At 47.6% G+C, this 22,969-nt stretch overlaps 1 protein-coding gene across 9 annotated transcripts in view; it reads right to left on the reverse strand.

Annotated features, from left to right (window-relative positions):
* Window positions 1–5: 5 nt before the first annotated feature.
* Window positions 6–22,969, reverse strand: part of Cip4 (formin-binding protein 1-like Cip4) — a 39,292-nt gene continuing 16,328 nt past the window's right edge. For 2 of the 9 annotated variants that reach the window (XM_076817622.1, XM_076817630.1), the window contains exons 2-11: window positions 10,386–10,501; window positions 6,889–6,939; window positions 5,909–6,233; window positions 5,415–5,561; window positions 4,921–5,277; window positions 4,082–4,111; window positions 3,459–3,766; window positions 3,070–3,261; window positions 2,691–2,827; window positions 6–2,604 (exon numbers count right to left, since the gene is read on the reverse strand). In XM_076817622.1, coding sequence (XP_076673737.1) covers window positions 2,447–2,604; window positions 2,691–2,827; window positions 3,070–3,261; window positions 3,459–3,766; window positions 4,082–4,111; window positions 4,921–5,277; window positions 5,415–5,561; window positions 5,909–6,233; window positions 6,889–6,939; window positions 10,386–10,501 — 1,821 coding nt within the window. In that variant the 3' untranslated portion in view covers window positions 6–2,446. The remainder of the gene's footprint in view (window positions 2,605–2,690; window positions 2,828–3,069; window positions 3,262–3,458; window positions 3,767–4,081; window positions 4,112–4,920; window positions 5,278–5,414; window positions 5,562–5,908; window positions 6,234–6,888; window positions 6,940–10,385; window positions 10,502–22,969) is intronic. The other 7 variants (XM_076817625.1, XM_076817624.1, XM_076817623.1 and 4 more) reach the window with 7 other exon arrangements.

A 22,969-nucleotide genomic window follows, 5' to 3' on the forward strand; every position in this document is an offset into this window, starting at 1 on the left:
ATACATTGGTTTAGTACCTATATTTTTCAATATTAATAATAATAATTAATAATAATAATAATTAAACGTATAATGAGTCACAGAGTTAATTATCTACAATACTTGCTCATGGATATAAAATCACAAAATATACATAGAATGGACGCGGTTTAATGTTAAGAATTAAAGGTAGACATACGGACCGTTTGCTCTTCTCCCTTTGTCTTTACTCTAAATGAATTCCCGTCTCACTTTCGCAAAGTGATACAGCCTATCGGTTCGCACGAGCGAAAAAAAGTTCCTCGGTTCACTTGCCGACCGAGCCGATGGGCACGCGCGCTCGCGAAGATGCTGCCTCGACTCTCGCGATTCACAAACCTCTCGGCGCTTTCACTACGCGGTACCTTTAAAAAAGGAATATAAAAAAAAAACAGAAGAGAAAAGTCTCATAAGTTGCGAGCATGAAGACGCGTGCGCTAGCGACCACTCGAAACCATAGCAAGACAACTATAAAATAGACAGGGTATTTCAGAACCTGTGGCTAAAAAAATCAACTAGGTAATAGAACTTGTAAAAAAGTCTTAATATACATAGGTCAGTGGACTAATCATTCTTGAGATATTCAGTCCTTCGGTATAAAAATTCAGATCTATAGCGAGATCTGTTACTCGGTAATCGATGAATATTCAATGAACATTCATTCGGACGTCACCCATTAGTCGATGACTTACTAAGAACTGCTGCTCAAATAAACCACGTTTATTCGAGCTTCCTTATTCTCTTTCGTGTTCTATTAACCAGTTAAATTCTGAAGTACCCTGAATACATGTCGGAGAGCAAAAGAAGTCGGAGCGAATGAACTGGCAGAAAAGGGGGCCACCGATCCTTTTTCTTTCGCTTTCGCGTGTACCTGCGTGTCTTATATATCGAAGCTACATTTTTTAATGAGTGATTATAGTATGTTATATATATATATATATATATAATTATATACATATACATATTTTTAATACGCGAGAATATATACGACTACACGTTTTCGATACATCGCAATCGAATCTAGGACGAATCTAGGCTTTTGTAACATCGAAGCTCAGATTTCCTTCCAATAACGTGGAGACCAGGGGCGTTTCTCTCTTTCGGGAAAGAAAAAAAGCGAAAATGTAAACGCCACTGCTTCGCACTTATTACTCGCAGCAAACGTGGAAGGGAATGCGTCGCTTCGCATGATACATCTGGCACTCACACACGTACCACTCGCTTCGTTCTTCCTCCCATATCCCTTGCAATATGTACACAAATGTATTCTAACTAAACTCACATCATCAGGCAACGTCATAAACAAAACTGGGCTGACCAAAAAATCTCCGCCATCTACTTGCTGTACAGAGCACCACCTAATCGCCGTCCTTTCTTTCTCACCCGCGTTTCGCACGAAGACGTCAGTTAAGAAACTAGAATGCAGCGGATTCAGACGAGTGAAACGACCGAAACGGATTGTAAAATAACGCCGTCACCTTTTTATCTCCAGCAGAGGCAAGAAACGAGCATCGATACGCTCCCAACGAACGATGCATTTCCGTCATCTGTCTCTTTACATATGCATTACATTACAAGTAAGAAATAAAGAGAAATTAAAAAAAAAAACAACATTAAGAGACAGATCGGTTTCTTGGCCGTCCGCGAAGATAGCGCGCGAATCGTCCGTGAGTCGGCCGGTTTACAATCGAGTCGACGCTGAAAGAAAACGGATGGACAAGACTCTCGTGCGGTTACACAACAATCGCGAATTTTCTGTGTGACGCGTAGGCGGAGCGCGTATTACATACATGACAAGTATCTTTCTGTTACTTTCTTTCAACGTAGTTGCAAATCGTCTCGCTTGCGCACGAATACAGTACAGAGGCACATTAATCAGGGCCATCGAGTGATCAAGGATGCCGTTCCACAGAAGACCGTGCCGAACCAGATATTTAGCACGCACGATCGTTGCCGAGCCCCTCTTTACGCGGTTGGATATAACATCATTCCTAATTAATTGTAGCGATCTTAATTATCCTATTCAGAATTGAATCATCGCGACCATACTTCGCTAGATCTCCAAAAGAACTTGAAAGCTCGCCCACTCATTTCCGTTGCTCCTTGCTCGGTAAGCTGACGGAGAACAGAGGGAAGCGTGCTGGGCGTAATTGACTAAACGTTCGACGAGCAGACATTACCAAATGTCGAACCGGTTGGCACATTGTTAATTTTCGTTCGTACGAAATCGTTTAGTAACACTTTAGGCCCACGATTCAACAACTGACTGTCCTGAAATCCTGCGCCAATCAACCAACACAACACCCTCGATGATCATGAAATCTCATAAGGTTGCTATCCTTCGCCGTCCAATGTACCGTATTGAACTGATAGCGCCGTCCCTGAAATCTCTCCACTTCGTAATCGTTCATTGTCCCAATGGAAGTGGCTAAGTGTTATAAAGGTGACACTCTATGTAAGATGTCGGTACGAAGCCCTCGATCGGTTGAGAGATGCGCCTGACCCGCGTCCAGCCGTCCCCTTGGTCCAGCTCGATCATGTACAGCTCCTCTCCGTCGTACATCGGTATGGAGCCCTCGCTGGTCGCTGGAACACACAGAATCCCGTATGTACCATCTACCATTCTAAAACCAGAGAACGAAAGAGTAATATCATTGGCTCGCAGCACATACCATCGAAGGGATAAAGTGCTCTACACGTTCCCAATGGTGGCTGCGCGTCGATCTCGTCGACGTAATACTCCTCGCCGCCGCTGCCAGGAAGAGACGTCCTCGATTCCCCGAGACCAGATTCCGGGCTATTCGTGGAACTGTGCATCAGTACCGTAAAGCGAAAAGCGTGTCTAATTGGTCTAGTTAAAAATTCTCATCTGTATTTATACGGGTTCAGAGGCTCGCAATTATCGCTACGATCCTTCCGTTTAACGAAAAGGAGAAAGAAGAGAAACGAAACGGAGGAGGGAGAGGGGACACCTCTGCACCGTCTCGGATCCTGAGCCAAACAAGTCCGCGAGACGATCCGAAACGCAGGCAACTATCAATTAGAACTTACCCGTGCGTGGGTTGCGGCGTGCCCGGAGCACTCTTCTTGTGCATAGGTTGGTTAGCGTTCGCGTTGCTCACGCTGGAATCGGACGCCGATCTCGACAGGCTCTCCTCTCCTCCTGAATGACTGGATCTTCTTGAACTCAACGGTCTCGTCGCTGAGCCGTTACTGGTTGGTTTCCGCGGTGCTTGACTGGGGCTGCAAGATTTTCATCGTACAATTACCACGAATCTTAACCAGAGAATGCCACGACCCGGACCAGCGTTCTATCAACTAACATTCCAAGACCCGTACACTCTTATCGGTTCCTACGCTCTATTATATCTAAGAAAACCACTCGTCCAGGGCCTGATTTCCCCTTGTAAGTAGAGAGTCTACGAAGTCAGCAAGGTCACCTGGACAGACTGACGCCAGCGCGCATCGCTTCTTCGAGATATCCCTGGAACTTTGCCAGCTCGGCGCCGAGTTTGTCCAGCTTGTTGCTCGATTGATTCAGTTGCCCCTCTATGCTCATAGGATCCCCTAGCGCTGGGTTCTGCTCGTACACGCCCTTCATCTTCATCAGACCGTCCCTCGCGGCGGTCTCCTGCTGGATCTTCGCCTGGATCTCGTCGAGCCTCTGCTGCAGCCTCTTCTTGCGCTGGTTCGGCGGTAGATCGCTGCAGTCCTCCTTCGCGCCGTCGCCATACCCGGGCACGTTATTCTGCAATCGTTGGAGTTTAGTACAGGGGGACTACTCAGGCGCCACGCTAGATAGATACCGAAGGAGAACTAAGCACGCGATAGTTGACGGGTACGCGAGTTAATTTCTACGTTAGAGAACACAGAAACTCAACGCTCGCCATTGTTATGCGTCGCTATTTGCGAGGGCACTCGTAGCTCGAGAAACTACCAGTGGAGAAGAAATTCGCAATTAAAAAAAAAAGAAGAAAGAAAAGTGTATTGCACGGATCCCGTGGGATCAGAAAGGGCCGTTTTGGGGTAAAGACAACGGGGGGTTGTAAGTAGAAGGACAGACCTTTAAAGCTATGCACACCTCGACCAACTTCTGTCGTTCGCATGAAACAAATCCCAAAAGCATGTCATTCAGCGAATGGATCGGTAACGATCTCAGGCGGTGGCGTTGAGTAGAAACTCAGCGGGAACGTCCACGATAGTGCACAGTGGGTCTGCGCATTACGTATTCTATTCCATCGCCAATGGCATCGCGCGTGAACCGTTCGGACACCCTCGCGGCCGTCTGAGTTTGTACTCGGCCGACGCAAAGCAATGCACGTCTCGTCTAGCGACACGCGCATCGGGTTCTATACTCGGATGCAGTAACGTTTGCTGGTGCGCTGGCACACTGTTCAAGCGAGCAAGCGATCTATAACGTACTTACTAAGTGCAACGGCATCCAAATTCACAGTCCACGGGCGGATTGGAATAAGAGACCGCAGGCAGATCGAACCATCCACCAAAATTAATAGAAAGTACAGAAGAAAGATAAATTATGCTTGCGACTCGGCGTTCTGACGTTTCATTTTCAAAAACCGCGAACGAACTCGCTCGACGGATAACGATTGCCACGGCGGCGCGCATAATACCGGGTCTGTTCGACCAGCGACGATGCAGATACGCATTCAGAACGATAATATATATTCACATTGAAAAACAAAAACGGGGAAACGACGAGAAGAGAGGGACAACGGGGATCGCGTCGTGCGTGTCGTGGCTGTGTGTGTGGTACTTGCATCGTGTGCGTTCGTGATGCATTGACGGTGAGAGGAGGATGGAGCTCGGTTCACACAGTCGTGGATTCGTGACACAATTGGAGAGACCTACGGCCCCGGAATGCCGTGGACGAACAACATTTACCTTGTTGCTGCTGAATATGCCGAATAGGCCGACCCTCTTCTTGATCTTGCCGCCGGAAACGGTGCCCTTCGCCGTCAGGTGATTGTGTATGGGCTGCATCACCGGCTGCGACAATTGACTATTACTGTCGTACGTTTTCGCCACCGAGAGGTCCTCGAACGGGAAGTCTCCGGGCGGCTGGAAGCCGCTTTTGTAACGCTCGATCACCAGCAGCGTGTCCTCCTTCTCGTTGATCTCGTTCGCCGCCTTCTCGATGCCGTCCAGGCACTGGGCGATTATCGGCGCCACCGCTCGCTCAATCTCCACGGACTTCAGCATGTAGTTTCTCATGTTCTTTATTCTCTTCTCGTCCAGCTCCTGTAATAAACGGCCAGGCGTCAGTAAGACGGTAAAGATCAAGGGTGCTGGTTGCCAGAAGAGGCAAGTATTAGAAACGAAAACTGCGACGGCAGGTGTCAAGGTAGACGGGTACCAAGGCTGGTCGATACAATTACCTGAAGGTGCTGGAAGACCTCTGGCATGGCCGTGTGATAATGCAGCGTCTGCATGTCGTTTGTCTTCTGCAGCTGGTTGGCGTACTCGGTCTTGGCCTCCTCGCTCTGCTGTGTCTTGAGCGTCATGTTCATCCTCTGCTTCTCCACCTGGGTATGAATGGAGCGCATGAAGGTTGAGAAAGCAGGGGCGACCGCTAGCTTAATGTGTTCACCTAACGGGGGTAGGTCAACAACTGGTTTGATGCGTGAGTGGGGGAGGGTTGACATGCGCAAGCCATTCCTAGAATACTATGGCTTGTCCGTCGGACGGAAACAGAATAAGATAATCGAGAAATGCTTTAGCGGCAACAATCTGAAGTCCTCTTAGATAGCAAAGACGTCTCGCGCGTCCAGGTGGTGACCTCCCCTCGTATAGTATGAATTTCGGTTCTCGGGGCGGCGATGAGCGAGCCGCCGCGCTGATATGCACGGCCGCGAGAGGCCCGTCCACGTACTTCCGCTCTGGATAGATTCAGATCGGCGTCCGCCCTCTGATAGTTCTCCACGGATCTCTCCGCCTCGCGGAAGGCCTTCTCGTAGGCCTTCCTGGCGCGCTCCAGATTCCCGATCTGCCCGGTCAGGGTCGTCATCAATCTGGCGCCCTCCTGCAGGTACTTCTTCCGATCCTCCTTGAAGTCCTTCACGAGGATGTTCAACTCCCTCAGCACGTTCGCCTGCAGGTTCTCCGCGATCACCTCCCTCTGGCCGGCCTGATCGTTCACCTCGTTCAGCTCCATCTTGAACGCCCTGCACGGGCTGTACCTGCGCGTATAGACAAATCTCGATACCTCGGTAGATCGTGCCTGGATTTCAGGCACGGCTGGGGTGGAGGGGGGTGGTTAAACCACGGCCCACGCGATGCAAGGAGAGGAGAGGAGAGAGCGAATTGTGATTGCGAGGAAAGACGAGCCCGAACCGTAGGCCGACCCGGCAAGTTGCTGAACTTATAAAGCGACCCACCCACGCGTCTACCGATAAGAGATTAGCTGCTACTGTTTCCCGTTGCCGCGCGGAACGCTGGGCTCCTCCGTTCTAGGAGCCATCGCGCTAGACCCTGCTTTCCCATCGACGGACACTTGTCGCCGTTGAAAACCGCCTGGCGAAACCTCCGCGCTAGAGAGCTCGTTGCCAGGGAAATCGAAACGCGCCGGCCGGGGAAAATGAATATCGCGGCAAAAGAAACGGGACGCGGCTGAAAAATGGGCCGACTGCCAGCTGGGGAAAACGAGCCCGTTATACTCTCCGATAGGGATCGTTTGTCTTTCGCCGCGGAGATCGCCTATTAAAACGTGATTTACGCGTCGGAACGGAAGCAATAGGAGAGGGATGGACCTCGAAGTGGGAATTATTATTTTGAAGCGCTGCTGGCGCGGAGGGAACATCACTGCCGAGCCGTGGATCCGGTATTACGCTTTCTAGGTTGGCTCATACTCACTGATAATCCTCCTCCTCCTTCTTCTTCGGCTGATAGCTCTTCACGAGACGTCTGCAATCAGAAACGAAACGAGATTACTGATGCACGTGCAACGGGGCACCTGGGATAGGCTGGAAATGACCGTGTAACGTCACCGGCCATTTAAGGAGGGAATAAGTCACTGGAGGCGTGGAAAAATCGCTGTTTTAAATGTCACCTCCATTCTCAGCGTCTTCGTGGTCTTGCGGCATTTTCCAGCTGAACCGAGATTCGAAGCTGTGTATTTTATAGATTCGTAACACTCAACCTATCACACCGGTCAAATCGACCGTCTTCAAACTTTTCTGTAGAATTTTCCATGTACAAAGTTATCAGAACGTTGTCACTTTTCTTAAAATATGCAAGAAATTCTCAACGTGTATACAACTTACTTAAATCTACAAACGAGACTTTTAAATTTTCGTTACAGGCTCAGATAAAGAAGTTGAAAAAACGGCCTTCAATATTTCTGTTCATTTCGTATTTTTCTTATTATTATATGCGTTACGTTTGTACTATAGTTGCAACAAAATAATTCTAAATTATTTAAACATTTACGCGAGTGTTGCACGAGCTTGGGGCAATACATTATATATAAATTACTAACAGTTAAACATCTTGAAATATCTTTCTTAAATAGCTTTTGAATTGGTTGATTTATTATTAAAGAATTAATCAATTACTTGCAAATTTTTATCACAAACAAATTTTGTACACCTTCTTTATGACGAGTTACCTCTTATTAAATCAGCAGAAATTGGGACATTCACCTAATTGCAATTTTTTTCAAAACGACGAAACATGTCACCTAGCAAACTAATTATTTTAGCTTCTCAAAAAAAAAAAACAAGTCGTTTGGACCAATTTTAAAGCATTTATTCTGCTTTAAAGGGTGTCCGAGTACTTTTCACCGTTCACCGGTCAATTGGACTGGTCGAAAGATTTATGATGTTTACCCTTCTAAACCTATACAGTCGGCATAAAAGAGAGGCTATCAAAATGTGGTATGGCCAACTGAAAGCGGAATGAGCCTCTTTGTTGCATTGCGCTATCAAGTTACCCGCGTGAATGGATGAAACAATTTTTCGTAGCAAGACTATACATTATACTAGGAGCTGGAAAGAAGTTGCACTAGCCAGAAAACTGAAATGCCACAGGGACAAGGGGAATTTTTCGCTCCAAGAAATCCAACTTCTAGGTTCTTAGCGGGTGTCCATATAATTCGGTACCAATCTGACCATTACCTACGTTCAATTGTAAAAAATATAAATTATTCTTAAGCACGCGCGAAGTGTCGGTAGGTTTACTGTTAAAAGGAACACGGGAACTCGCAGAAGAAATGAGAATACAGCTTCTGCAAAATAAAGTGTCTACATAGAATGGGTACGCTGGCCAAGTAATTCCAATTCACAACGGGCCAGGAGCGGAGCGATAAATGTGTGCCGGCTTCTAAATACACTATCATCCGGAAGTTGACTTGTCCTTGATACCAGATCAACCATACGTTGCCGGCCTTAACGTGCTCCGGAGCCGGAAAACGTTGGTGAAAACGATTTCTAAAATACCACGAACCGTGTCCCGTCTAAACCCGCGGCAATACGTGTCAGATCGGAAAAGCTATTTTCGAAGCCACTCCTGTGTCATCCACTGGGTCTGGGTTACCATCCGAAGCTTAAATAAATCTGTTCTTCTCTCCACGCCTTTAATTCCCTTTTACACGTCCAACTTACCATTTAACAAATTCATTATCAACTTAAAAGAAAACCCTTCCCAGGTCCAATTCACTTATCCCGAAACGTAGAAAGCTCAGCTTTCCCAATGCAGGCTTAAAGGTCTCCCAGTGGATATCTCGATGATCGTCGGAGAATTCGTCGAACACTGAACCAGTTACCCACCGGAGAAACCCGATGAAACTGAGCGCGCTGGATTGAATGGACGCGGGTGTTCGGCGCGGCTAGGAATGCCTCTGATGAAAATCAACGGTGCGCCGAGGGAAACTGCCACGCGGTAAACGGCACTCCATTTGTAACAAACAAGTAACACGAGCGTGTATCGCAGAAATTACGGCGCATTAAGGCCCCGAGGAACGTGCTCGCGATAATTCATACGCAGCGGAACGAACGTGCCCGTGGATAGACGTGTGACGAGCACGCGGAATCGTTTCACCCGGCGCGGTTCGATTAAGGGGCAACGATAACACGTTTCGTGGCAATTAATCGGCAAGATTGGAGCAGACTGGAAAGGAATCGGCCGCCTCTGACACGTCCACCAAGCGCGTACCAGTTTCGATCGCGAGGTGCGACACAGGGCGCGACAAAGGAACGCTTGAAACATCCACGCGATTTCAATCTGCGATGCTCCGCGGGCGATCGATCGCTCGGCCTTCTTGGAGAGCGTGGTAGGACAACGATTGTCTACCCTCCGGACAATTAGATTGAATAATAGTAAAACGGGAGGTGTGTTATATCGAGGTGGCCGAACGAAGAAATCGATTCATTGATTTCTATGTGGAAATGAAGAGCCAAGGGTTTCCAGGGGCGTTGGGTTTCGAGACACCCGGTAGGAGACAAAAGTGTGCAACAGTAGACGGCATTCACGGAACAAACAAGGGGGCCTTTTAATACAATATTACCGGCTACATCTCGTGTCCGTGAACTCGATGGGGTGCGTGAGACACTCTCATTATACAGGATGTCCCATTGAAATCGTTAACCTCGGATACACCGCCCTTTGTTAACTTGTACGCGCAAGAAAAGGCGTGCCTGCCCGCCGACCTTATCACAAATACTCCGGGGCAGGCTATGCCTTGCTGTAAAACTTCGAAGACTGGGGAATCTTGGAATTTGCAAGTGAGGATTAGAATTTACTAAGTTCGTTTTGCTAACAAGCAAACATATCGAACCCGTACGCGCCGATTTTGATGAGACCGCAGATTCGCAGAACAGTGAAAAATATTTCACACGTATTTTTTGCTACCGGCAATCGGGCATGCTGAAGGGGTGAAAGGAGCCCCTAAAGCTGGGGGTCGAAAACAATTTTCTGCAACATCTCGAGGACTATTAGGCGCAGGACATTTTTTTAAGTGTGAGTTTCTTAAAAACAAGTCTTTAGAAAATATTAGAAAATATGTTTTCGACCCCCAAATTTAGTTGCCCTTTTCACCCCTATTCTGGAAACCTGCAGAGTCTCGTCAAAATCAGCATATGCGGGCTCGGTATGTTCCCTTGTAAGTAGAATTTACTTGAAATAAAATATTTGAACTTCCAGCTTAAGTGCGGATCAGCTTGGCATTCCTTAGGACGTTCTCGTCCTAAGTTGCCAATGTTTTCTGCGATATTTTGTACTTCTCCCTTTACCCGTTCCGTAGTGGTAAACGCCAGGATTTACCGGCAAATCCCAACTTGCCCCGCCTTCAATCTTTTCCACTAATATACTTATAATGCCGAGAACCACGACATTCGTTAGAATATTAATCTCACCTAAGCTTCGCGGCGTACTCCACTTCGATGGCGCATCGGTCGCGGATGAAGTGGCCATACCTCTCGAGGAACTCTATCCCCTTTTGCGTGTGCAGGGATAGATTCTCGAACTGGTCCTGCAACAGAAACGAACCGAATGAAATTAGGAACCCGTACCTTCGTTGTGTCTACGAAACGAAAACTATTCTAAACTCTCGTCGCCTCGAGAAAGTCCCTCAAAGTTCTACGGAGGAGTTACAAGGAGCTGGTGGCGACGCGCGCTCGAGGACGTTTCTCTGTCGTCCGAATTATCGCCTGCCGGAGGAAAGAGAGAGGTCTTCCCGATAACGAAGGCGATCGGTGGTATATCCATCGCGGTCGACGACTGCTAGATACCTGCTGACACGCGTGCCTATACAGCGCGAGACAATGAGGCGTTTCGCAAGGCAGCAATGGTCGACGGTGGAAAGATTTCTGGCCGTTTAGCGGCTCGCCACGAAAAGTGAAACTGGACTCGCGGCTGTCGAGTTGCGACAACGCGCGCGGCCCGACCAGCAGAGGCCATAGCCTCTCCGCCTTTTATCGGCCATATGAATCGCGAATCGCGAAACGCTTGTTCCACGCGGCCAGCCCCGACTCGCTCCTTTTCCTTCGCCGGCTCCATTTTCCATTCAGATTTCGGTCGACGATTCTGAATGGAGCGCGCCGCGCCGGGGCCACTACAGCCGGCTTGTCGAAAGTCCATTAGGAGCAAAGATGCGCAAGTTTTTATATAAATAAAAATTTCAAATAACAAGTAAAAGACGAAAAAAATTCGTTAAAAGGTAACTTGAACTTTTGGAGCCTCGAATAAATTTTTGTATCTTTTATTCGTTATTTGAAACTTTTATTTAGATAAAGATTTTGCTCATCTCTGATTAGGGGCCGTTCTTAAAGCACTTAAGGGTAATTTTGGCGATTTCTTACCCTCTCTTGCCCCAAATATAAGAATTCGTAGGATTTTACATTCCAACTGCCTCCCCTCTTCCTTGCTTAATATTTTTACATGGCATTTCTTCAGTGATTAAATTATTTTTAAAGGTCTCATATTGAAGATTAGGTTAAAAAAATATTACGCAAGACGCTACCTCGCTCCCTCTTCTTCCTTGTAAGAAAACGTAAGAAATTCGTGACCTCCTGCAAAATCTCTTGCGTAATTTAAAGGCGACCCCTTACAATCTTCGACCTGGAGGGTTCGAATATCCTTCGGGAAGCTCGAGGCACGCGAGCCTGCACGAGGGCGGATCAAACATTCGCTCCGGGATATGATAACGTTCCGCTATCCAGCATCCTTTGTTCCCATGAATGAGGTCGTAAATGTTTCAACGCTGCGCGCGATAAGAGTGGAACGTGAGTAATTGGTGGATCGATTCATTCATCAAGTGGCACAATACGATTACACGGGATGCCCGGCTGACTTTCATGGATACTCGGTGGAAAATCTGGGGAACTGTTAATTCTGGGGGACAGCGCCACGCTCGCCGTAAGCGGGGCCGCGGAATGTAGCGAGCTTTATCGTTCAAGGACGATCCTGTCTTTCAACATTTACGCTACTAGCCGCGGCTTAAGGACAAATCGAGCTCCAGCGCTCGCTGGGATCGTGCTCGGAGAAGGAGGCTGGGAGAGGGAGACAGAGAGACAAGTCGATCGGGTCGCCTATTGCTGGCATTCGAAACGCGTTACTTTCATTTCCAGCAAGTAGCCATTCAAGGGCCACGCACTGATTGTGAGAGAGGCTTGGGGAGACGCGCGTGCACCCGGTCGGGGCTCTTTCCTTTTCAGAGATCCACCTCGCGGGAGGAAAAAAGCGAAACGAGATCTCGTGACGCATCGATGTCACGCGCGCAGGATATACCTGGCCTCTCCGGCGCATTAAGGTAATTACTTCTTATCGTATGGCTCGGACGAAGGTGGACGAGTCATCGAATGGCGCGTATGGAGCTTAATTAATTGAGGTTCATGATCGTTCGTTTCAACAAGCTGCTCGATTAACCCCTCCCCACCTTCGTACTACCTAAAGCAAAACAATGAATCAGGGGGACGTTTACTGATGTGCCGTAGTGTAGCGTATTGCCTCCGCTATCGACCCGAGATAGGGAGCACCGAAATGGTAGGAAATTCACGACACGCTAGCCGGAGGTCAAGATCGCCAGGTTCTGTCGAAAGCGGGCAGCGATTCCGCGACACCGATCGATCTCGTCTGGCAAATGGAAACTAATCGGGCACCGTCCAGTAAAGTATCGCGTTATACCGGCACCAGCGTCCCTCCACACGCACGCAACCGCGATACGATACTACGCCGTGCATCGATACGACGCTTGCATTAGATATCACAGTCGCACATGTCCCGGCGGGGGCATCGATCCACGCCATTTCCAGGGAAACGCATTTTTCTCGCCCGCCTCGGTCGAGAACTTTCCCGTTCTGATAACCGCGCGCGTAATTTTCAGCGGAATGAACGGAGAACCGGTAGTCGATAGCCGAACTCCGACTTTCGAACGCGGAGAACGGGAAAACCTATCGTTTCGCTCTTTACCCCGCGAACCCCGCGTCGCTGCAATCTGTACAGATAGGCGATTTAATTTTCACGCCGCGCGGATATCGACGGCCTAATTATCGGGCCCGACGCGAACCGCTTATCGGAGAAAACACGGATATTACGTGAAAAAACGGTGATAAAGGAAATGCCTCGCGCTGCGAACAGGATGCATTGCGGTAATCGAAGCATGGGAGAATAAAAGTCCGATAGGATTTATAGTGGGTGAAGTAATAGGGGAGCATGGCTGCTTCTGTGAGAATTTTGTGGCGGTTAACAATTCTCGTTACCTTCTATTTACTTTCATTGTATTTTGTTATTCTTCTATTATTTTGCTTATTTTCTATCTACTTTTCATTTTTGTGTTTCTACTTTTATGTATTGGTCCTCTACTGGTTTTCTTCATTCTCTGTGTACCAAAGGGTTTTTCCGTAGAAGTGAAGAAGTGACGGAGTGAAGAAGCGAAGAAGCGAAGAAGCGAAGAAGTGAAGAAGCGAAGGAGTAAAGAAGCAAAGGAGTAAAGAAGCGAAGAAGCGAAGGAGTAAAGAAGCAAAGGAGTAAAGAAGTAAAGAAGTAAAGAAGTAAAGAAGTAAAGAAGTAAAGAAGTAAAGAAGTAAAGAAGTAAAGAAGTAAAGAAATAAAGAAATAAAGAAATAAAGAAATAAAGAAATAAAGAAATAAAGAAATAAAGAAATAAAGAAATAAAGAAATAAAGAAATAAAGAAATAAAGAAATAAAGAAATAAAGAAATAAAGAAATAAAGAAATAAAGAAATAAAGAAATAAAGAAATAAAGAAATAAAGAAGTAAAGAAGTAAAGTATAGAAATAAAGAAGTAAAAAATAAATAAAATAAATTTTCGCCTAATAAAATAGTAAAATTACCGTTTCTAGTTACATTCTATACCGTTGCTTGCCAAGTGAATTACCTATATCCCTTTTATCGAGTATATACACAGAGTCCGAGCAGTAAGGTGCAAAGAAACAAACTATCCCCTTGGAGAAGTTGGTCGCCAGGGTAGAAGATCCTTTCCCGGCCGTCTAGACTCCTTCGAGCGATGAGAAGAGCTTCAGCCCTATTCGATTATCAGCCGATAGGACGCGAGTGAAATTATAGTCCATTATCCGGAATCGATTGCCAGTCCGAGCAATAGTCCCGTTTGAATCAGCAGCTTTCCCCCATCGCGACCAATCCTGCGTTTTCTGTGCCGCCGCAGGTCGATAGATGGAAAACGCGCCCCCGCCGCCCTATGACTCACTCTGCCCCGACCATTTCCAAAGAGGTGCACTTGCACGCCCACCTAACCTTGCCTATTCAGGTCGGTTAGGTCGTCTCCCCTGGAGATAAGTCCGGGCTTTCCATTATGCGCACGCAGGCACCTTTGTCGGTGCACCTGCTCCAATTGGCATCTGGCTACTTTCATTTTTATTTTAATTTCGACAGGCTCGCCAGAGTTTCGAGGCGATCCTCAAAGGGCACTCGGGATTTTTCGCCGGTGTGCTAGTATTCTCTATCCAAATTACACAGAATTGCAGCACGTGTGGCCATTCGGGAGCTGAAATGGCTAACGATGTAGTGCCAGAAGTGAAATATTTCAGTATAAAGTAAAAATATGCTTTCCTGAATTTTGGCACTTAGGTATTAGACTAAGTCCGGGACAGTTGGCTCACCTAACATAAAAGAGCTACTATTATATTATTTATTTTATCAGAATGAACCTAATTTCGTTTAAAATTGTATCCTGAGTGGTCGATATTCCCTTTAATTGAAAGACAATATTTACTGAAAATTGGGTTGAAAACTTAAGTCATCAGTCAACTATTTGGCTTGCATCTACTGAAGGGACTGTCCTGCGCTAAAACACGCTGTTACTTACTGAGTATGAAATATAGCGACTCACCCGGATTCACCCCATCGCGCGAATCGCGATGTACTTTCAGCGCTTGCTACATTCATAGATTTCAAGGGGAAATAAATGGTAAAAGATGTATCGGGTTACTTAAAAAAATGACTATTTTTAACCACAGCGACATCAATCACCTTGACATCCTTTTCCACTAAAACAATGATTTCGTATTTCTTTGGCACTTAGTTACTTCATTTGCCGTTTCAACTCCTCAATAATTACGGTGAAATTTCCCACGCGCAGCCAACATTACGTTGAACTATAATTGCCCCGAGGAGAATCGCTTCAACCCTGAAACCGCCATTCGATTAATAAAAACCCTTCGAGTTCCCCCCAAAAGGTGAAGAGGATCGCGCGCGGTACCAAAAGCGTGAAAAAAAAGACACAGCAGAAGAGTGGCCGGGCGCTAATTAATTCGCCGAGAGCCTGTAAAGCTGGGGTTGCCGGGAAAGCCGAGGAAAGACGCGTGGCACCGGTGGGAGAAATCAATAGCTAGGTCCCCGCGGATGCTAGCGAGCGTGCAAAGAGCGTTCCTATGAAAATAGTCGCGAGACAAGAGGCCACACGGTGGAGAAAGGCCCTGCGGACTCGAACAAGTGTGTATTATGAGTCACGAAATCGCGCGCTGGGGTGGTTACACGCCCTCCGCCGCCCTCCTATCGATCCTGCATTTCTCTGTACGCTCACGCGACTCCCAAGAGAGAGAGAACGAGCCAGAAGCACAGACCAGCCTGGGCTGGAAAAAGAGAGACCGGAACGAGGGTGACGAACGGGCGGCCAGACAGCGACGATCGGGAAGAGACATTCGCCGGGCGAGGGAACGAGTGCGCGTGTACGTAATTCGAAAGAACAGAAACGATCGTCGCTGCCCACAGAGCGACGATAATGGAAAGCTCGGCAAACATGGTTATCTGCTCGGATCTGGGATAGGTGACCAATAGCTGATGGAACTTGGAAGAGTTAATCTCTAGGCACACCGCGCTACGTCACCGCTCGTTAAATATTGATTTCCTGTCCAGCATTATGCCCACCACAAATGGGGCAATGCACGGCAATCGCTTGCAAGTGTGGATATTGCTGCTAGCTCATACCGGCGGCACGGGAATGTGCTATGCGCGATCAAACTTTCGACAGACGGTGCAGCAGCAGCACTCGAGTCGCGTCCGCGCGGAAAGTAGCAGCGTACACAGCGACGCGACACTCCACCAGTAGCGCGCACGTTCGCCGGGGCAGGCTAACGAGTAGCCGGCGAAACACGGGGGCTGCGTTTAATAAGCGAACCACACGTTGAACCGGCGTACGTGGCGCGTCTAGCGCCGGTGCCCCGTGCGGCGCGCAGTGCATACGGGCGGGCACGTGTAACGTGCTCGGGGCCGCTGCATAACTGAACGTGCAAAGGAAAAAGGACGAGCTCGGCAGAGACTAATTGCCAGTGGAGTCGCGAGACCCGTTGACGGATACACGGCGCGAGGCTACCAACAAGACAGAAAGCGTTGGGAATGCGTCGTTGTCTTCGACGCAACCTTACGCGAATAATATTCCCCCTTCTGGGCAGACGCACCGTTCAAGGTGCATTCGGATGTCCCTCGAAAATAGCGCGGTTTGAGTTACGACGCGAAAGCGTCGCGTGTCGCACGATACTCGCAGTAGAATGAGTAGATGACTTTGGAACCATTATTCCTTTCAATTTGTACGAACGAGCCAGTGAATCACTGTGCTTATTATCAGCCGCGTGCATGTGCAGCTGTATCACTGAACTCTCGCGACGAGTTGAATCGTCTTGCAGCGGCTTTCGAGGTCTTGCAAGGGAACATACATTCGAAATTCGAAAAATTCTGAAACTTTGTGCATATATACAGAATTCCCTCCTGATTACCACGGAATTTTTGCTCGCTGCCCAAATTCACTCGAAGGGGGTGTAATTGACCGCTGAAAATCCGGTTATTTACCGATTTTGTGTTGTAACTCGTGAACTGTAAAATAATTTGTTCACCACATGATAGATCTAATTGAAAGAAGTAACTTTTGTCTTGAAACTTTTCTTCTATCACTTACACTTCGCGAGCTATAACACAAAATCGGAAAATAGCCGAATTTTCGGGGGTTAATTTCACCCTCTTAGAGTGAATTTGGGCAGCAAACAAAAATTGCGTTGTAATCAGGAGGAAATCCCCCACATATTCACGAAGTTTCAGAATTTTTTTGGATTTTCGGGTTCGGGATCTTCCCTTGTTAGTTAAATCGACTAAGGAAGTGCGAACTTTGTCTTTTTGGCTTGCCTTTTATTGTAGGAATTAGGTTTCGGAGTTCCTACCTGTTCGGGAGTAGAGCTGTAACGAATATTCGAATAATCTAATCTAAGTATTCGAATATTCGAATAATCTAATCTAAGTATTCGAATATTCGAATAATCTGATCTAAGTATTCGAATATTCGAATAATCTAATCTAAGTATTCGAATATTCGAAGAAATTATTCGAAATTATTCGTATTTGAAATTACTCGAATCATTTGAATAATTACAGCTCTATTCGGGATCCAGAAAAAAGCGGGGCCACCTAGCCAAAGTCGAACCTCAGAGGTCGCATATTCCATACTCCCTCCTATGGGGGTTCCTGATCCCACATTATTGCCTTATCGCGTAGAACGCAGATTGAGAGAGACCGTCAAGGGAAGACCCCGAACCCGGAATTGGAAAAAATTCTGAAATTTAGTGAACATATAGGGGATTTTCTTCTGATTCCACCGCAATTTTTGTTTGCTACCCAAATTCACTCCAACGGAGTGAAATTAATCCCTGAAAATTCGGCTATTTTTCGATTTTATTTTGTAACTCATAATCTGTGAGAGATAGAAAAAAAGTTTCGCGACAAAAGTCACTTCGTTTAATTAGATCTATCATACTGGCTGATTTAGAACTGTACCCCCAGGGCCGTTAGTTTTCTGCGAACGGGGCAAGGCCGGCTTAAAAAATACTCCCGGATTAGGCACCCTCGAGCTTATGTTCGCGACAGCAGACGGTGGTTCAGGACCGAGTGGTGCTCTCGTCGCCGAAATTCAAACAGCCTCGCGCTCCGTCCCTCGTGACCTTTCGAGGACGAGCTGGCTGCCCTCTCCGCCTGACTCGCCTAAATGCTTCACCGTGGCTCGTGCTGGAAAGTAGAAAACGGACCCAGCGTCGGTCTCGCCTCGGGCTCGATCATTTTCCGAGGCTGACCGGTCGCTAGACTTCTCGCGAGTTTTAAACCGCCAGCAGATCCTCGCTCTTGAGCTTTTTATAGACGCGATAAATCGTTCGCGCGAGTGCTGGCTCGATCGCGGATGAATCGCCGCGCCGGCTCATGATGAATGGCGTACCCTTGATTTCCTAATTAAGAGCCGAGCAGCGAATTCACTGGCGATCCTGTGACGCGCGACGCTATCGAGTTCCACGAACGCCTCTAATGGGATCGTTTGCCTTAAGTTCGCGTCAAGCTTCAATATCGAAGAATAAATGCGCCTGGAAATGCTTCGGCTTGGGACGTTCTGCCACGATGTCAGCGATTATTCTAGGCTTCCCTTTCTAAGAACAAGGTCCCCCGAATCTCCAGCGATAGAAACTCGCGGCTCGCGTAATATCGCCGCGTTTATTGGACTGCGCATAGCGCGAGGCTTACTCTAGAAGCAGCGATCGTATCGTGGCACGCGTCGCGAGCACGGAGGAATAGATCCGGCGCGATAGGTCGTTTCAGAATACCCGCGAATTCTCAGGAATGTTGCCCTAGGTCGAGGTACACGCACGCTATCTCTTACCTCGCGCAAACGCTAACGGAGCAACGGGTAAGCTCTCCATCGAGAGGAGAATCACGCGACAGGGATGAATTGAGGGACAAAGGGGCTGCAATTGCGCTAATCTCGAGTGCCGAGAAATTCGTCTCCTGAATAGTATCTGCAAACGAATCTCGGCTACGCCGCCCGGCTAAACCTACATTTCGATTATTCCGCTGTCCTATAAATGCAAATATCCTCTCCTCCCACGCGGACACCCCCCACCCATAACTCATTCCGAAGCCAATAAAAGTTCCAGCCGCGACTTTGCTAGCAAAGGTAATCCAGCGCAGGGTATCGTTCAGCCCGTAGATATTCATTGCGGCTTGTCAGCGATCATTGTCGCGCTCAGTGTCTATCGCTACTGTGCGCCGAACAGAAGCCCCAGACGGCAATTAATCGCTGCACTTATCGGTACGCTAATATTTTTCTCGCCGCCGGGCTAGGGTCGAGGACCCTGCGTCCCACGGGCCTCGGCCCATTCATCGTCGTCTGGCGGAGGTGAGCCTTGGCAATTGCGGGACGTCTGCGCGGAGCCGAGAGCCCAGGGTACAAAGGTATCGTACGCGGCGATACCGGGGAAATAGGTCGAGCCGATAAACGCCGAGCAACGGGAGCATCTGTACGCGCCCGGCGATTACTCCTTCGGCTACGCGTGTACTACGACTTCCCGATTATCTGCCCGGCACAGACGGAGACGTGGGTATCAGCAATACGCATAATGAGCGGCATACGAGGCGGTTTATTTATAGGCGTTCGACGCGGCCAGCAACGCCGTAAACCCTACGCCGAGGAATAACTGCGGAACGTCGGGCTCTTTATTGATCATTACAAGTAATAACCCCTCCCTGCTCGACGCGATGCATACCGCGGAAAAACAGAAGCGGTACTCTCGCTCGATACGCGCTCTCCGACTGCACACGAGCGTGTAAAGTATGCGCGCTCAGAGTTGGGCTAGGTAATGGCCAGCTGATAAATTAAGCTTCTAACGCATCCAGATGAGAATATTAGTGGCGCAAGCCGCCGAAGTTGAAAGAATGCGCTTGTGGAAGCTGAGCAGAAATCCTTGCGATTGGTTGCATGTATGGACCAGTAACGAACAGGCTCAAGCTTTTAAGACGGGGCACTGCATAGAAAAGATGCTCGGGGAGAGAGAAATATTCGGGGTACGTAGCTGATCCTGTAATTCCCAATGTGACTTTAAAACGAAAAAGCAGCACGGTGCTCCCACTGCGATTATTCGAGGGTTAAGGGGAGGTTCCGCTCTAAATGTCGATTTTTTTTTATTTCGTTTTCCGAATGTTCAATCTTTTAGGAATGCGTGTTTAAAAGGATTTGTTGAAATTCGTAAAATTCCTGAAGTTATAGGCATTTGAGTAGTTTTTCTGGGAACAGTGTTCTCAAAACGGTGGGCGCTGTGTCTCCAAAACTTATTATCCGATTCGACTGAAACTTTTTTTATTTTGAAGAATATACTTCTAGCTAGGGGAGGGACTAGATAAAATTACAAAAAATTAAAAATTTATAATTTTCAAAGGCGTTGAAAGGACCAAAAATACAGGGAAAAGTGATTTCAAACTTGAAGTGTCGTTATTTTCTAAAAAAAATGTCATTTTTGTAATTTTTTCTAGTCCCCCCTAGACAGAAGAATAATCTTCAAAATAAAAAAGGTTTCAGTCGAATCGGATAATAACTTTTGGAGATACAGCGCCCATCGATTTGGATCAATATTTTCACACCTTGACTTTAACGGCTACCCAGGGCCGTCTGCAATGATTAATCATAAAACAAAAAATATATTTCTATAACTTAAGACATCCTTAATACAATGCAAAAAGTCCCATTAAATTATATATAGTAGTTTTCCTTTAATTAATTCCTAAATATCACCTATTTTTGAGGGCTCTAGGCCGGAACCTCCCCTTAATAGGACGTCCCATGAACGAAACAAATAAATATCGCCGGTCGAAACGGAAGCCCGTCGAACGGAGCACTTACGCGGGAACGATAGCTTGCGTTTCCAGTAAAATGGCTATCGCGATACGAGCGAACTCGTCCACTCAGCGACAATGCCTGCCAAAGCTGAATAGCGGAGGGACAAGAGCGAAAGGACAACGGTGCCGAGTGACAGCACTAGCTAGCGATCGTTCGAGTTATCTGTTAGCGGGAGAAAAAAAAAAACAGTGTGAAGGTCTGCGGGAGTCGTTGACCGCGTCCGGCGATAATAACGAAATGTTCCGGTGATTCTGTGCTAATTAATTCGCGTTGCATAGCTACGATTGCGCGTTCCGAGTTGCTGCACTTCGCCGTGCGTCCACCACCGGTTGGAAAGCTGGCCGGGGACAGGAGCGAACTTATCGTCGCCGCCGGAGGCTGAAGAACTTCTCCAGGGGTTGTTCCAGGCCCTTGGCTCGTAGACACGGACGACAGTAGCTTTTTCTTCTTCAGCAACAATCCAGCACGCGTCTCTTCCGCTTCTTCGAGTCCCTTTCCGCCCCCTGGGGCCATTCACGGCCGGGGTCTAGCCTCGCGACACGAGAAAACCACGGAAGACCCTGTTATCCACGCGGAGACGCGAAATAGGATTACTCTAGACTCCGAGCGACCGAGAAATGGGAAAACTAGACGGCGAATGCTAATTTGGAATAGCAGTCGCGCGCGGGGCTCCTCGGTGTGCTGGATCTCAATGGGACCTAGCAGCGGCTTCTTGGAATTATATGAACTCGATAAAGCAAGCGACTCCAAGTACGACAGAGATTCAGGAATATAATTCAACGGAATAAAGAAACGACTAATTACCACGTCGAAGGCAAGCGAATGATCGAACTCGACGGTTTCCTTATGGGCCTGAAGCGGGGACAATGGACCCCCAGGGGCTCTTTTGTGTCGCTGGAGTGACGTAAATGAAATGTTTGCGGCACATTCGTCGTTAAGTATTTTTCCAGCTGAAGTGGACGAAATCCCCGTTACTGAAAGCCTCCACGAGCACCCTCGAAGCCTCCTCGTCGCCCCAGGAACAGCTTCTGGCGCGGTGTCGAGGCTCTCGTTATCTCGAGTCGATACGATCGCCCGCCCCCCGACTGATTCATCCCGATTTTCTACGTTCTTTCCGTTTAATCGGGAGACTCGCGTGAATCACGGCCACGATTCGTCATCGTCCGCTCCAAGAACGGGATACAATAAAGTCGCTCGAGGGAGCGCTGGCACGTTATCTGAACCTCGATATCAATGGAGGATGCGACGCTGATAAGAGCACCGGCGAACGAGCGCGCGTCAGCTGCGCTGGTCGCTTTTCTCGAAACGGGGCGCTGGGTGTTACGACCGTTGCAAAATGTCACTCGGCGTTTGGGAACGGCCTATGGTGTGCGATGGCACAGGTAGCGCCCCGTTGGTTTCGGTGTTACATAGGTAGCAGAGTTCGGAAAAGAAAGTAACCTCGGAGAGTCGGCGCATAAAGGGACAAACTTCACTTTGTTTGCGACAAAATCGTAGAAGGTTTGATAGAAATAAGATAGAGGGATGAATCTTTTTGGAGATTAATGCTAAGATGTTGCAGAATAAGGGGGAAATACTGAGAAAGTGTGGCGAACAAATTTTGACCATGAAAATCTATGTCAAAGTTGACATTTTCGAAGAAAATTGCGGTTTTCCGGTATAATGTGTGACTGAAGCTCAACTTGTTATATATCGTTTCCTACAGATTTTGATGCGCTAAATTCAAATCTGGACGCAGAATTTTTCTCGCCCTTCAGGATCATTTGACATAGATTTATAATGCCAAAACTGTCAAAAATAAATAAGTAAATAATATTTCTTTGTTATACTCTTTCAATATTTTTCTCTTATTCTGCAACATCTTAGCTTTGTTCTCCAAAAAGATTCATCTCTCTGCCTTCTTTCTATCAAAAGTTCTACGAAGCTGCCACTAAAAAGTGCACTTTGTTCCACTGTGCGGCGTTGGGGGAATTGGTAAGGCGCCTGACCAGTACGCAGCGGACCCGGAGATCTTGGGTTCGAGTCCCCACCGCCGCGGTTCTGTTTTTCACCTACAAAAAGGAGAGAGAGCTTTCCCTCGTCGAACATCACTTCTACGCGCCACTCTGTATCAACTCCCGATCGGCGAACAAGTGTACTAGGAGAGAAGGAGTACACTGTACCAGAATGTTCACAGGAATGGTTGGAATGGATCGCCGGAACCCAAGCATTTTCGCTGTTGGCCGGCTAGCATTGCGTCGCGGACAAACAAAAATCGCATGATGTTCTCCTCCTTACGCAAGAGCACGTTACGTGCATGCATAACGAGAACGGCGAGGCAGAA

The sequence above is a fragment of the Andrena cerasifolii genome, chromosome 8, assembly GCF_050908995.1.
Source record: "Andrena cerasifolii isolate SP2316 chromosome 8, iyAndCera1_principal, whole genome shotgun sequence".
NCBI lineage: Eukaryota > Metazoa > Arthropoda > Insecta > Hymenoptera > Andrenidae > Andrena > Andrena cerasifolii.